The sequence below is a fragment of the Coenobita brevimanus genome, chromosome 61 (assembly GCF_032717465.1).
Source record: "Coenobita brevimanus isolate Jiangsu-jjx chromosome 61, ASM3271746v2, whole genome shotgun sequence".
Taxonomy (NCBI): domain Eukaryota; kingdom Metazoa; phylum Arthropoda; class Malacostraca; order Decapoda; family Coenobitidae; genus Coenobita; species Coenobita brevimanus.
The window spans coordinates 2,761,111-2,776,623 of record NC_137014.1 but is presented as its reverse complement, the minus strand read 5'-3'; the positions used below and the strand labels follow the sequence as shown (position 1 = coordinate 2,776,623).

Genomic DNA, 15,513 nt, shown 5'->3' with positions numbered 1-15,513 from the left:
AGCCATCCAAGAGCAGCATTATATCAAGTGAGTGGATGGTGAGTGCCCCCACCTACCACTTAGAAATTATGTCAGCTGCATAAGCAGCAAGAACAAAACAGAGAAAATGCCACTGTACTGAAAGGATTAATATAATATTCCTTCTAAATGTTGTCTCTGTGTGGGTAAATAAAATAATCTGCCAGTAACAAGCATATAATAAAACTATCATTGTAAACAGGGAGCTAAAACAAATCCTCCATCACTTTTACTCAGTTCTTTGCTGTTGTAGCCCCAGGTTCACCTGAGTGTGAACCCAGTCGACTTAAGGCCGAAGCCAGTCTTTTCCTACAGTCTTCCATCCTCCTTTTAGGGGATGGGGAAGCAGATGAGACACATTTGAATAACTGGGCCAAGTTATGTCATTGCCACTGTGTGACTGTGTTTCTCTCCAGCACCAGGCTACACTAGGTGCTAGAAAGGAACACTTAAATGAGGTGGCACAGATATAACTGGGAGGCTCTGCTGCCAGGTTATACAACTGTTCCTCGTTTCCCTATCCCCCACAAAGATGGGGTGGACTACAGGAATTAGGTAAATTCAGTCTGCAGGCCAATGAGTTCACATCCTCTTGGGGCTAAAGTAACAGTCATCTACCTAATGACCAGATAGTGCTTCCCCAAAGCATTTGATGACCAAAGTGTCACATGTATCAGTCTCCATACACAGCATGTGGCACATCACTTTTTCTCACTACCCTTCATTAACGTTTATAGATGCTCTTCTGCTGAAAAGTGTTAATTACATTATGTCCTTGTACAGCTGCTCCACAAAGATTTTTTTTTTTTTTTTTCCATTCCTACATACTGGTTCCCCAACAACAAATGGCTCTTTACATGGTCCCATGCAGAACACTGATAAAACCCTTGTTTCCATCATTTCCTCCCTCCCCATCTCCCCGAACTGCATCCATGGGGATAAAAGTATCTTTCTTGAGGTAACTTCCTCCCTTCCCTTACCTACTATCCCGGATATATCACTATAATTATATCATCATCATCATCATCTGGACCTCCTTCCCCACTCTAGGGCAGGGTGAGGAACTGTTATTATATAAAGCGATAGTAAGATGATCATTAGCTCACGTCCATGGCCTCGTCTGCACTGATGCCAGTTTTCTCTTCTGTGATGCATCCATTTTCAGTCATCCTACTCTGAATACCTTGACAAGTATTTACATCCTTTTCAGAGTCTGCATCATTGTTTACTGTGCCACCAGATGCAACAGTGCTAGAATTTGAAACACTGCACATTTCATTACCAGTTTGGGACAACCCATTGTTTGACTCTTGATCAAATCTGTCACCTGTACTCTTTCCCAGTATGTCATGTGCATTTTCTCCCAATCTGGTATGTGCACTTTCTCCTAGGCTGTTGTCTGCTCTTTCTCTTCCTTTATCTGCACTACCTCCCATTCTACCATCATATTTGCTCTCTCCCAATCTGCCACCTGGTTTCACACTCATATTATCCTCTGCATCTCTGAGTTCCTTAATGGCTGCCATAACATCTGCATCTTCTTCCATCTGAGAAGGTGAATGGTGTGGTGAATCATCGGAGTCTCGGTCAAAGTAGCTCTCTTCGTCATCTCTGGCCCTAATGTCAATCAGATCATACTCATCACTTGCATCAACTTGCCTGGAAGATTGAGAGAGTAAGTTACTTGTGGTATTACAATTACTGCACTGTCAGATTGTGAGAAAATGTTAACATGATGATTTTGAATGGAAGATGTAATGGAAACTGGATGGGAAATGGCAGTGATGATGAAGGTAGTGATGATACACTGCAATAGTAATTGCTGCTCCAGGTTCATCTGAATGTGAACCCAGCAGACAGCAGGTTGAACGGCATAAATTTCTCTGGTGGTGACAAGAATGAATGAATTACTGCATGGAAGGGGTGAAACTGATGGCAACCACACTCCTGCTGGAGGAGCACAGGGTTGGATGAGGGATGGATGGATGGATGGACACTTTGATATCAGGTGGTCACAAAGAGAAATAATCTAACCATGCCACAGCTGTACACTGTATGGTTGGGAAGGTGCTAAAAGATGAAAAAGACTGAGATCACAGAAAAATCTAATATCTGTATCATATACTGTATCATAACTACTAGCAGTCCTCATTAAAAGACGGAAGAATGTGAAAATATCACAAATTCACAATTTTCCATACAACTGGTGCTGTAAACTGGGTAAAACTGCCAATGCAGCTTCATAGCTAGCGAAAAAATGATCAAAGGCAGTTTCTCTCTACCGTACTTTACTATGGACTTGCTGAAAAAGAAAGGAGGGGGGGAGGGCAAATTATAAGACGGATTTGCCATATTCATATAACATAAGAAATCAACATATGCTAAATTTATCCCTCCATGTCCTGAATTGATTATCCTTTTTATAAGCATATTTATAATATAAGCACTAGGAAGAGTATAAAGAGTTGGTTGGTTGTTTAGACTGTGACAATTCAAGTGTAACTGTCTCAGAACAATAGCTATTACCATATTTTATTCTGCCTGACTTTAGGTCAGCTTAAAGACCACTCACTGTACAAGGGTCAGAAACTTTCCATTATCCCCTGCACTGAGAAGTCTTGTCTCAAGGAGCAAAGAATGTCATCAAAAGATGCATTAGTGTACAAACAGGATTAAAGGCCCAGAATATCTACTGGGTTCATTCTATCCAGACCACTCTCTGAGGTAATAATCTTAACCCTTTATATGCCAGTTGTTTTCTTCTGCTGAATAAAAACACCAAGTATGTCTACTGTACGCGCCTGGTGGTTTAGTGGGTAATTATTGTGCTCCAGTCGGATTGAGCTGGTGAAGGTTTATATCCAAGGGATGGTTGGGGTTTACTGCTCATGTAATGCCACTCAGGGATGAGTGAGGCTGGTCACTCTCATCTTAAATGTCAGGACCAACTGCCTAGCCCGGGCTCCTATGCTCCTCGTGGGGCAACGTAGGATTGGATGATGGATGCATGTCTACTGTCAAGAAAGTTGCTAGTCAATATAGTTAACTTTCATCTTCTGCTGAATAAAGCTGTGTGGTAGCAGATGAAAGTTCACCGACCTTTTTTTTTTTTTTTAAGTAAGTATCCATTGTCCATGAAAGTTAAATAAGCTTACTCATAATCAAAGTCCTTATGGCCACCTGTGAGGAAGTCACTGTAACTGGCTGAATAAAACTCCTCCCGGTACAGTCTCTTCTCAGCATCCCCTGTTTCACCATCTTCCTCTTCCAACAGTTCTTCCTCTTTTTCTTCCTCCTCATCTGAGTCCTCCTCCTCCAGCATGTCATCCTCTTGCTCTTCCTCCAGTTTCTTGTGCTTCTTCTGTTCCTGAAGATCAATGTGCTCCAGGAGGATGCTTGAGAATCTGGGAATGATTGAAAATTAATGGGTAGCAGCCAGTCTCATTTTATCCCCACTAAGATGTTGGGGTTAAGAGTAAATGACCAAGCCACTTCCCTTGATGACACTGCATAACTGAAAAGCCTCCAGTCACCACCTGAAGATAAAACCTATGGAAATTCATTAGTAAGACTGGGGGTTAAGTGTTTTGAAAGGCAAATGTAAAAATATTATATAGTAATGGAAACAGCTAATCCAACTTTGTCCCTTTTTGGTCTCGGAATGTCCAGGGTGTAATAGGGTCTTGGACTAGGCTACCACAGTTCAGACCATTGAAGAGAAGGGCCAGGGTGGCCAAGCACATATAAAGTTGTGGACATAAATGCTGACTTAGTTCATCATGATAACAAAACAAAGACAGCAGAAAGAAATGTGAAAGTGTGAAGGATGTCCATCCATCCATCCATCATCCAATCCTACGTTGCCCCATGAGAAGCATAGGAGCCCGGGGCTAGGCAGATGGTCCTGACATTTAAGATGAGAGTGACCAGCCTCACTCATCCCTGAGTGGCATTACGTGAGCAATAAACCCCAACCATCCCTTGGATATAAACCTTCACCGGCTCAATCCGATTGGAGCACAATAATTACCCACTAAACCACCAGGCGTAAAATATGGTTATATGGTTATCACCCAGCGTAGTAAATGGTTTCCTAGTGTACGGGAAACCATTTGGCTTGTCACTCAGTGTAGAGTCACTCACGGGCAGAAGGAAGAGGAAAGAATGAAGGAATGAAAGACAGAAGAGGAAGCGAAGGATGTAAGTGGTAGATTATTAACCCATGGGGATGAAGTAAGGACCAGATGGAACAAATATTTTGAGAGCCTGATGAATGAGAATAGAGACAGCAGAGCAGCTGTAAACATGATTGGTTTTGGGGGTGCACAGAAAAAGAAGGCAGCGCCAGGAAATGTGACACTTGCACAGGTGAAGAATGCCGTGAAGTGGCTGAAAAATGGGAAAGCAGCTGGGGTTGATGAGGTTTATGCAGAGATGATTAAGTGTAGTGGAGAGAATGGAATGAAGTGCTTGTTGGAGATATGTAAGAAGGCATGGATGAGTGAAACTATGCCAGCAGAGTGGAAAAAGGCTATGATTATACCCCTGTACAAAAATAAAGGTGTGCGAAGTGAGTGCAAGAATTATCGTGGCATAAGTTTACTGAGTGTTGTAGGGAAGGTATATGGAAGAATTATTATAGAGAAAGTAAGAGAGATATCAGAAGTTTTAGTGAGTGATGAACAGGGTGGCTTTAGAAGTGGAAGAGGATGTGTAGATCAAATATTTGCAGTGAGACAGATAGTGGAGAGGGCGTGTGAGAAGGACCATAACATGTTTATGGCATTTATGGATCCGGAAAAAGCATACGACAGTAGACAAAGAGGGATTGTGGAAGGTTTTGCGCAGGTGTCGTGTAGACAGTAAGCTGCTAGGTGCCGTCAAGAGTTTTTTTGATGGTAGTGAAGCATGTGTAAGAGTAATTGGGCATCTAAGTGAATGGTTCACAATCAATGTGGCCACGCGACAAGGTTGTGTTCAATATATAAATATGGATGGGGTGATAAGTAAACACACGAGTTATGGAGAGAGGGATGGCACTGATAATGAATGGAATATCTCAAATTTGTTGTATGCTGACGATGCAGTGCTACTTGCAAATACTGGACAAGAGCTTGATAGACTAGTGCAGAGTTTTGCTGATGTCTGTGAGTGTTGTGCTTTAAGAGTAAATGCAGAAAAGAGTAAAGTGATGGTAATCGACAGGGAAGGTGACTCCCAGTGTGATGTTAAAGTGACTGGAGAGCATGAAATTGGTGAGAAAGTTCAAATACCTGGGTACAGTGATAGAAAGAGAAGAAATGTGCAGAAGAAGGGAAATGTAGAGTGGGACAAGGAAGGAAGGTAAATGGTGCTATGAAGGCTTGATAAGAAACAGAGGCTTGAGTGTTGCAGCTGCATGAGGCTTACGTGAAGGAGTGTTTGTGCCAACTTTAACATATGGAGGTCAGACTATGGTGTGGCATGAAACTGAAAAGTCACGAGTGAGAGCAGTGGAGATGGGACTGCTGAGGAATGTATGTGGGGTACAGAGAGCAGATAGGATACAAAATAATGTGATTTGTGAAAGAATCGGAATGAGGAAGTCTGTGGACGCCAGAAATGAAGAGAGTGTACTGAGATGGTATGGTTATGTGGAGAGAATGGATAACACTAGAGTGGTGAAAAGGGTATATCTGCACGAATCTGAAGGAAGAAGGAGGCAAGGCAGGCCAAGGAGAATGTGGTGGGATATTGTGGATGAGTGTGTGAGGAAGAGAGGCATGGAAGTCGGCAAGGCTAGGGGACTGACAAGAGATCGAGCTGGCTGGATGAATGGTGTTAGAAGAAGCGCATGATCAGGGATTTGGCACCCCTTTTTTACGTGACAGTGTTCAGATTGACTCTATCAGATATGTTTATGTGAAGCTACAGAATGTGGTGAAAGTTTTTGGCGTATCAGATACGGCCAGGATTCCGGGGGCTTGAATGATGAGTGAATGGAAGCATGGCCCATTGGAGTGGGCAAATTTAGGCTGTTGGGACGTTGCTACTCCTCACCTTAACCTAGGGTGGGAAAGGAGGTCCGGATGTTGATTATGATGATGAGCAAAACAGTGACAAATGACTTTCAAAACCTCATTATGTTACATCCAGCAGATGATTTTACTTACCTCAAGCGAGATGTTTTAAACGGGAGAAGTCATCATTAACCATATCATTAGGGAACTAATCATACATAGAATACAATCACATGTCAGTGGCAAAGAATGAAATACAATAAAGGCATCATCATGCTGACTGGCTTAAGGAAAGAGAAATGCTTTATGTGACTTAATTCACAGCGCAAAGAAGTGTTAACACAGAAAAAGTACACCAAAATGTGGTAAATTATGTATTTGTGTTAGAAGACATCAGCTGTGGCCTGACCTGAGCCTTCAAAAGAGCTTTACCCCTTCAACTCAGTTATATATATTTATGTTTTATTTTTCTTTCCTCCAAGCAATTTTACATAAGTTAGAGAGACCTTTTGTAGTAAAGAGTTATTAAAATAGAATCTAACCCCCTAGTTCAAAAATCACTCCATTGCAAAATAAAAATCATCAGGACATAGCAGAAATAAACAAAACATCACTGAACAGCAGGGATCAGTGAGGGCAAAATTATAAACCAGCAACAAGGATGGGTGACCGCCTGGGAACACCAGATGCTGTTGGCATCCCTACGTCAAGTGGGGTTGGTGGAGGATTAGTGCCCCTCCCTGTAAAACAATTAACTCTAAGCCCTTGGCCACCCTGTCTGGGATACATGGCGTCTGGCAATGAATGAATGAAAATGAATGAACAAGGACGAGTTGTGGCAGGTGGGCAACGCTGCATGGTAAGCTGATAAGAAGCACACCACCCATATATATATATATATATATATATATTTTAATGCAAGGAAGAAGGAACCAAAGACCAGAAGCCTGCAAATTGTTCCGTCCAAGAAAAAGAAAAAGCATGATATTACAGTATCGCTCATTGAATACTGGGGTCAGTTTCAGTTGCTTTTCTACTCACAGCAAGGTAATTGTATCTCTCTCCTTATCACTGTGACTGTGATGATGGCTCCACTACACTTAGGCCCATACCCTCATCAGCTTAGGAGGATTTCTAGTTCCTCTTCCTTTTATAATGATTTTGCATATTGTTCCTTATTACTGGTTTCTCTTGCATATTGTCTTTTTAATCTTGTAAGTTGTCTTTTTAAAATGAACATTTACTGCATACATAACATAAAAGGTATCAATCTGCCATAAGCTAAAATACTGTACACTGATAAGGAAAAAGGTGCCAGGGAGCCTCCTTGACCAATAAGAATACTGTTGTAGCCATATAAAGGAGCTGAAAATGCTCCTCTTTTGCAGTATACCTTAGATAAATAAAGGAATTAAAATTGAACTTATTCATATACGAGCAGCAAAAACTAAACAGAATGACAAATAATTATTACACACAACATAAAGGACACAAAAAACAGACCATTAGGAAAGAAAAAATAGCACTGTCACTAACTTAGATCACTTTCTTTTTTTTCTCTCTGTCTCCAGCACTGTGGTTTACTCACACATCACTCCTTATACTGCATCCTGACTCTTTATTTTACATGTATGTGTCCCTCACTTTTTCCTTCCATTCTACCAGTATGCTTACCTGAGATCACTTCTGTCAATGGAGCTACAGCTTTCATTGCGCTCATGTTCAGTCTGGTGACGTCCAATGAGCTGGTCGTACAGTAGGGGATGCCTTCTTTCCATTTCCTTTTCACTAAAATAGTCCCCCTCTTTCCGCAAACGCTGCATTGCTGCATATCGTCTGTTCCGTACACGGATTCTAGAATGGACATACAATACTGTACAATGAAAATTTTCTATTCTTACAAACTGCAATACAAAGAAATTTTGGCCTCATGAATAGGCCACATGAAAATTTTCATCACTGATTCCATAAACACACAATAATGATACTGTGCTTGTATAATACATCCCTTACTCAAAAGATTATTCGGTACCTATATGTGGGTTTTTCTTTTTTAACTCCATCACAACAATAATTTATCAGTCTAATGCTGTAAAATTTTTGTCCCCTTATAATGGGCTTCATCTACTGAAGGGCTATTAACTGTCTCCAGTAATTCCTAAAAAGGACAAAAATATCAAGACAATTCTTGTTGATGTGAAACCATTTTTACTCATTATAGAGAAGACCTTACATAGAGAAGGGGTTAATGTTAACTCTGCAAAATTATATGATATGATACCCAGACACATTATGATTCCATCACGTATGGAGTAGACTGCAGTTACTGTACTGTTATTTAGCAAGCTTGTAATTAAAACTGCAATTACTATTCCATTCAAAAATTAATGGAACTGATTACATATAACCTTTATCATCAAAGTTATCAACCTTACCTCTCCCACTTGGAAGCAGGCAGGGGGGGGGGAGGGACAGCAAGCATAAAAGTAAGACAACTATCAACATACAGTATATCCATTAACACATAAATCAAGCCTTTCAAATTCTGGGCTCCATTTTTTTTTTTTTAACACCCAAAAAAAAAAAAAAAAATGAATATACCTCAAACCCACCAGAAGCCTTCCCATTGTTCAGTCTCTACAAAACAGTATTTACATCTGCCACTGTCATATTCTTGGGAATCACAGTCCTATCTCTGCTGGTGAGTAAGATAATGGAAATACTGATAATTGTGCTGTGCTGAAGCAAGGATTGTACTGCAAAATATACTAGCATGTGACCCTACTGTAATGAGAGACCCTCTTCAGTAAATGTGCTGGTAATCTTTATGAATACAATCATGTAAAAAATTAGAGAATGCTTCTTGCTGTATAAACAGGTGGCCAAACTTCAGAATTGGCCTACATTTACAATAGGATAAATTTTTTTGACACAGAGTACAGGTAAATTCATCATAAACTGTTAAACACCATTCTAGTAGAGTACAGTATACTGCAGGAAAGAATCACTCTTATTACCACAGCACACTACAGTGGTACGGGACTAATATAATGGCATAGTTCTTAGAATAATGCAATGTTGTATTAGTAATACAACAGAGGATCAGAGTAGATGAAATGTGTTGAGGGTGTACCTGGCAGTGTGGGGGTTGTGGTGCTGCTGTGCCAGGGCCAGGTAGTGGTCCACCTCAGGGTCACCAGCATGATTCACAAAGTACTGCAGCTCATCTCCACGCATATATTTACCAAACCTGAGAATGGCATACATCAGTAATCATCAGTCTATTACTTATTGGATGACAGAAGCTTTCCCTTTGATGTATAAGCTTGTCTTGTGTTTGATAAAGTAAAATATATACAGCCATCATTTTGAGAGTTCATATTATATTGTTTATAAAGACTCCAACATGTTTGCATGTGTTGGCCTTTGGTCAGCAAATGGTGGCTCTTCATGCTCCTCCTTTTCAGTCCCTTATTGTACCTCTGAGGTCACACTCCACAACCTTAACTCAGGTCTTTTTTTTGGTCTGCCTCTGGCAACCCTACCCCTGAAATTCACACCTCTCACCTTCCACACCCAGTTGTCATCTGCCATCCTCTCAGCATGCCTGAACCACCTCAGTCTAGCCTTCCTCACAAATCTTCAATTGCAATCCATCCCTCAAGACCTCACATTCAAAGATGCACCACACATCCACCTAATCATTGTCATTTCTGTATGTTTGAGCCAATGAATATCCTCATCCTTTACTGCCCAGGTCTCGGTAGCATACAGTTAGCTGAGACTGTTTTTATATTGTGGATGACAGCATTGGTCTGAAGTGTAGGGTTTCCAAGCACTCCATCTGTGAGGCAAATAAGTAAAATAGTGCAGATTTTGTCAACAGTGAGAGGCTTTGCACCTCCCTGCCAATGTGAGGAATCCCCTACAACCTAGCTGGGACACACTGTACACTGTTTATTATACACTATGCACTGCACCACCAAAACAGTGTGAGAAAGATGTAGTGGATCTCAAGTGTCCCCAACAACAAAGGAATGGTGGAAGAGAAAGGATGACAAAGGACTATAACAGGAAGTGAAAGGATAACAAAAAGACTACAACAGGAAGGGAAAGGATGGCAAAAGACTGTAACAAACAGTATAAAATATAAAATCCAGACATGTACAGGACACAGGTCAAGCAATGCTTAAAGCCACCCAATACTACGGGGTGAACTGTGTACTCAAACAAGCCTCTCAACAACTGTACACAAACATTCATAAAATAGCTAATGAAGTGGGTTGATGAACAATATTGCAACAAGAATGCCTGCCCTTGCAGTCATTTCACAGGTCTGTTGTACTGAGGGGCAACATAACAGCCTAGCAACACATTATGTATGGGAGGACATACACCAAGGTCAGGGCACACACTTCAGTGAGGAGCCAAGTCAGTCAGACCTGGGTAGCCACACTCACAACAAACTGAGTCCATAACTCTTACTGGTACCAAGAAGAAATATATGAGCAATTGCTAGAGAACCCCAAGTCAGAGAACAGTACACCATCAACCCCCCACTGTGGTATCAACACATGAACAATGCACAGTGCCATGGGCAGGAAGAAGAGGCTAGAGTTCCCCAAATGGATACAGACATGTCATCATCAGTCACATCCATTCTATGTGATTATTATTATTATTATTATTTTTTTAATAGCCTGGCAAATTAAAAAACATACCTATGTTATGGATCTTTTGAGCTTATCTGAAACCACCAGTACATAAATACTTTTCACTGTTTGACATCACTGTACAGACCCAACTCCCCTGCACATCTGTTACAGGTAGGTTCATAGCTCCTACTGGATGGTAGGAGATGAACTTTTTGGTGGGGCTTTCATTTTCCTGTGAGTCATGTCTCAAAGAGTTCATGAAGCTTTGTTTTGAATTTCCCCATTGTTAATCCTCTCGCGCATGATGATGCAAAGCGAGTCAAAATGGTGTAAGGCCGCAGAAGAATCGATGATGCACTATGACGCACTTACTAGTGTTGGTCTGAAGGGATGCTGACTTGGCAATTTTGGACAAAAATATTCACCAAAAATTAAGTTTTAGCATGAAATGCACCATAGGGGAGGGTGTCTACTTGAAGGCCAACAAACACGAATACTATTGGTTGTATCAAAATTTGAAGACACTTGTGAAAGCTTGTGAAAGTCTGCAAATGGAAATATGTTTAGCTCTTGCATGGTGGGGGCAGAATGTTGTGGTAGGGTTTGGGAAAGTTATTTTCACTGTGGAAACACATTATTCTCACTGCATTTATTTCTGTACTTTTACTCATCAGTTTTGTGTGTTTTTATTAGCTTATCGTATAGTATAAACATCAGCAAAAATGATGGTATACAATATATACCTATACTGTATAACCAATATCTGGGACAAATAAAATATGTGGGATTGTTTTCCTCTGTGCATGAGTCCAGGCTGCCCTCATGGCATTTTCACTGATTATGTCACACAAACTTACAGAAAACTTTAGGCGCACAAAGGGGTTAAGTGAATACTGTAAGGGACACTGGGTGAAGGTAACGGGGATGATGTAATATTTCTTTTTACCTCGCATTATGTTCATTCATCACTAACTCACCTATATAAAAACTGTCCAGGCTTATCACTGAGGAGTTTGCTAAGAATGTCCTTCCTCTCCTGATATGTGAGGTCCGGCTCATAGCGCTGCTGACTCTTCACTGTCACGTTGCTTGCTGCCAGATGATGCAGGAGGCGATCCCTCAATGGTAGACCCATAATATCTAAAATGCAGAGGTTTGAGTACAAGTTCAAGCAATTACCACTGTTTAAATGTATGAATCCAATGAATAACAAATAGCTACTGGTTTTCACAGATCATAACAATATAGAAGACATCATTTGACTAAGTGGATTGCCAATGTTAGGATTTTACCATCTGAATAACCATCATCCTTGGTGTTGTTGTCGTGACTATCCTGGGTGTGTTTGGTTTTCTTCTGGTCTGCCTTGCATGAACCTGTCTTGTCAACCACTGAGGATGCACTGCAGGGGCCTCCATCTTTGTTTTCATCTTCAAATTCTCCCCACATGGCACCTACTTATCTGCATAAACATACAGATTAATTGTAGGAATTAGTAGCAGTCATGTACAATATAGCTACCCTTTATACAGTATCCTGCACTGAATATTCCATGGCCCCACCTTACAGTGCAATTTCAATCTGGCAGTTTAAGTTACTGACACAGTCATTTAACTCTTAACCATTATCTAAAATCATAAACACTGTGAGTCATAAAATTTTTGAATGACTCCTTCATTCATGCTTTGGTCCTAACCATGACATCCTTTAGTCCTAACTACCAGGTATGGCATTCTTTGGTCTTATCCATTGTGTCATAAGAAGGGTTACCGGTATTACCATAACTAGATCCACACAAACTAAACTTAATGAAACTGCTGTAACCTGTCCAAAACAGATCCCTAGTGTGTATAGCCAATTTAACAAAAAAGAAAAAAATAAATACTTATGATACTTATTAGCATTTTCTTGTCTCTAAGGCCTGTATCATTAAAACTAAGCGTCAAAGGCTTACACAAAGGGAAATTTTTGGAATTACACCTAACTAACACACACACACCAAAATTTTTCTCATTAGTGAACTTAAGGAAATCTAGGCTCTTGTAAGCATCTGTCACAAATACCTTTTTATGCACTTAATAAATGAGGAGGTGGGGCAGATTTTCCATCTCCTACAGCATACCCATCTCCATCTTTCACTACAACCCAATCCACCCTGAACTGTCCTAACCTAATTTTAATGCAGGTGCAATAATGGTCAAAGCTACAAAGCTGAACATCCCTCTCCCTCCTTATTTACCAAGTACTAAAAGGTACATTTGCGATTGATGATATAGAAGGGAATTGATGGAGTGTGTGGTGAAAAGCTGAAGCATGGGTAGAGACAGTAGTAGAATGGATGTGGAAGATGTGCAGATTGGCCTGGGAGGAAGGTAGAGTCCCAGAGGATTGGAAGTCAGGTATAATTATTCCCTTGTACAAAGGAAATGGGGAATAACAAGTGTGTGGTAATCATAGGGGCATTTGTCTTCTTAGTATAGTAGGAAAAGTGTATGGTAGGATACTTATTGACAAAGTCAGAGAAAGAACAGAGGAATTAGTTGAAGAAGAACAGGGAGGCTTTAGGAAGGGAAGAGGTTGTGTAGATCAGATGTTCATTCTTAGATATTTAGTGGAAAAGTTTCAAGAGAAGGGAAAGAAGTTGTATGCGGCTTTCATGGATTTGGAGAAAGCATATGACAGGGTGGACAGACAAGGACTGTCGAAAGTATTATGAATATATGGAGTAGATGGGAAGTTGTTGAATGCTTTGAAGAGTATGTATGATGGTGTTAAGGCTGCAGTGCGTGTGGATGGTGAACTGAGTGACTTTTTCTCTTTGAAGGTTGGGTTGAAACAGGGATGTGTCATGTCTCCATGGCTGTTCAATCTGTACATGGATGGGGTAATAAAAGAGGTACAAGGTAGGGTAGTGGATGAAGGAGTGGCCCTGGTGAGAGAGGGTAGTGTTTGGAAACTCCCTGTACTGTTGTTTGCAGATGATACTGTGTTGTTGAGTGAAGACAAAGGGAAGCTGCAGGGCTTGGTGGTTGAGTTTGGGAGAGTGTGTAAGAAACGGAAACTAAAGGTAAATGTAGGGAAGAGGAAAGTGATGGTCTTTGAGAGAAGTGAAGTCAGTGAAAGTACAGCGAGGTTGGATGGTGAGGAATTGGAAAATGTGAGTACGGTACGTTTAAGTACTTGGGTAGTATGATGAGTAAGGATGGAGGTTTGGAGGGTGAAGTGCTTGAAAGGGTACAGCAGGGAAGAAAGGTTGCTGGTTCCTTGAAAGCAGTGATAAGAAACAGGGAAGTGAGCATGGAAGTGAAGAAGTTACTACATGACAGTATTGTGATACCAACTCTAACGTATGGAAGTGAAGCTTGGACATTGTTGGAAGGACACAAGTCAAGAGTGAGAGCAGTGGAAATGAGTTATTTAAGAGGAGCCTGTGGAGTCACATGGAGAGACAGGCTGACAAATGAGGATATAAAGGAGTTGTGGTGTGGATGTGGATGTGACAGGAAGCATTAGGAGGAATACACTGAGGTGGTTTGGCCATGTGGAGAGGATGGAGAGTGAAAGACTGACGAAGAGAGTGTATGTGAGTGAGATGGAGGGGGGGAGAGGGAGGAGAAGGCCGAGGATGAGATGGAGGGATGGGGCGGAGAGGTATGTGAGAGAGGGGGGTGTGAGTTGGAAGCAGGGCAGTGAAATGGCGAGGGAGAGTGCGACGTGGAGGCAATTTGTTTATGGCCACCCCGAACAGGATTGAGGCATCTGGTAATAGATAGATAGATAAAGAAGGGAATTTGCTTAACACTGCATAAACTAAATGATAAGTATATTAGTTTCAATTTCCATTAGTTGGGTGTAATTGTGATATACAATAATACCCAGACAAGCCTGTTTGATGTGTCTACCGTAATGTAACTGTGTCGATGACAGAACAGGTCAGACCTACATTCTGTGATAGGATATATGGGCTTATTGCATCTAACAATTATTGACATTCCATAAATGACCATAACAAATTTGAGTTCTCCTTATACTTTAAGATACGTATTGTTTTAATAATACATCCATCTGATGGTATTGATCACAACCTTGAAAAACTACAGGGTGGAATGTCTCATAACCGTTATACACAATTATTTACCTTTATAACAAATCAGTTTCTAGCAGTCTGCTGCAACTTAATGTTTTACATTAGCCCGAAAAGGGTGGAAGTTAATTGCATCCAATATCAATCTGCAAACTACAGCACTTCATGCCTCCAGTGATTGTTTTAATAGTCGTCAGCAGATATGCTTTAAAAAAATAAAAATTGGATGGTATAAAAATATAAAACTTGTTTTCCTCCAATATATTAACACTGTGCCGGAAATCGAACCTGGGATTCTAGGGTGAGCCAGGCAGCAATCCACTACGCCACGACCAGGTAAAAGGTACGGTATCTTACATTGTCACAATCTTGTAACCAATGTCCCTCCGCCTCCACAGTGGGCATGAGGTGAGATAACCCCCTGACACTCGGGCAAGTAGATGCTTTCAATCAGTCCTAAGCACTAAGTTAGGTTAGGGTAAGTTAGGCTGTGTAAAGTACAGGTTTCTCTCTTCAAACACTTCTTTGCTACTCGCGGAGAACAAGAAACAACCAAACGTTTTTCTAATTAACGACCGGGATTTGTTTCTATAATTTTATCGAACCAAAATTTTTGTAAATACAGTTGTTATAATGTTACTTACATAAAGGTAGTACTTCAGTAATACAAGGTTTGCTGGTCATTTTCTAAATGACGGAGAGCACCGTAATAAGTATCCATCGCAAATGTCTTTTTACGCACAAAGTCGGGGTGGAT

General features: G+C 40.8%; 1 protein-coding gene across 1 annotated transcript; it reads right to left on the bottom strand.

The window, feature by feature from the left end:
* Positions 1-185: 185 nt before the first annotated feature.
* LOC145403604 (coiled-coil domain-containing protein 97) lies at positions 186-15,269 on the bottom strand. Its single transcript, XM_080275280.1, has 7 exons — positions 15,045-15,269; positions 11,965-12,134; positions 11,650-11,812; positions 9,151-9,267; positions 7,692-7,871; positions 3,174-3,422; positions 186-1,677 (listed from the first exon to the last, which is right to left on the bottom strand). The coding sequence occupies exons 2-7, from the start codon at positions 12,119-12,121 to the stop codon at positions 1,116-1,118; spliced, it is 1,428 nt and encodes a 475-aa protein (XP_080131406.1). The 5' UTR covers positions 12,122-12,134; positions 15,045-15,269; the 3' UTR covers positions 186-1,115.
* Between the last annotated feature and the right edge of the window lie 244 nt (positions 15,270-15,513).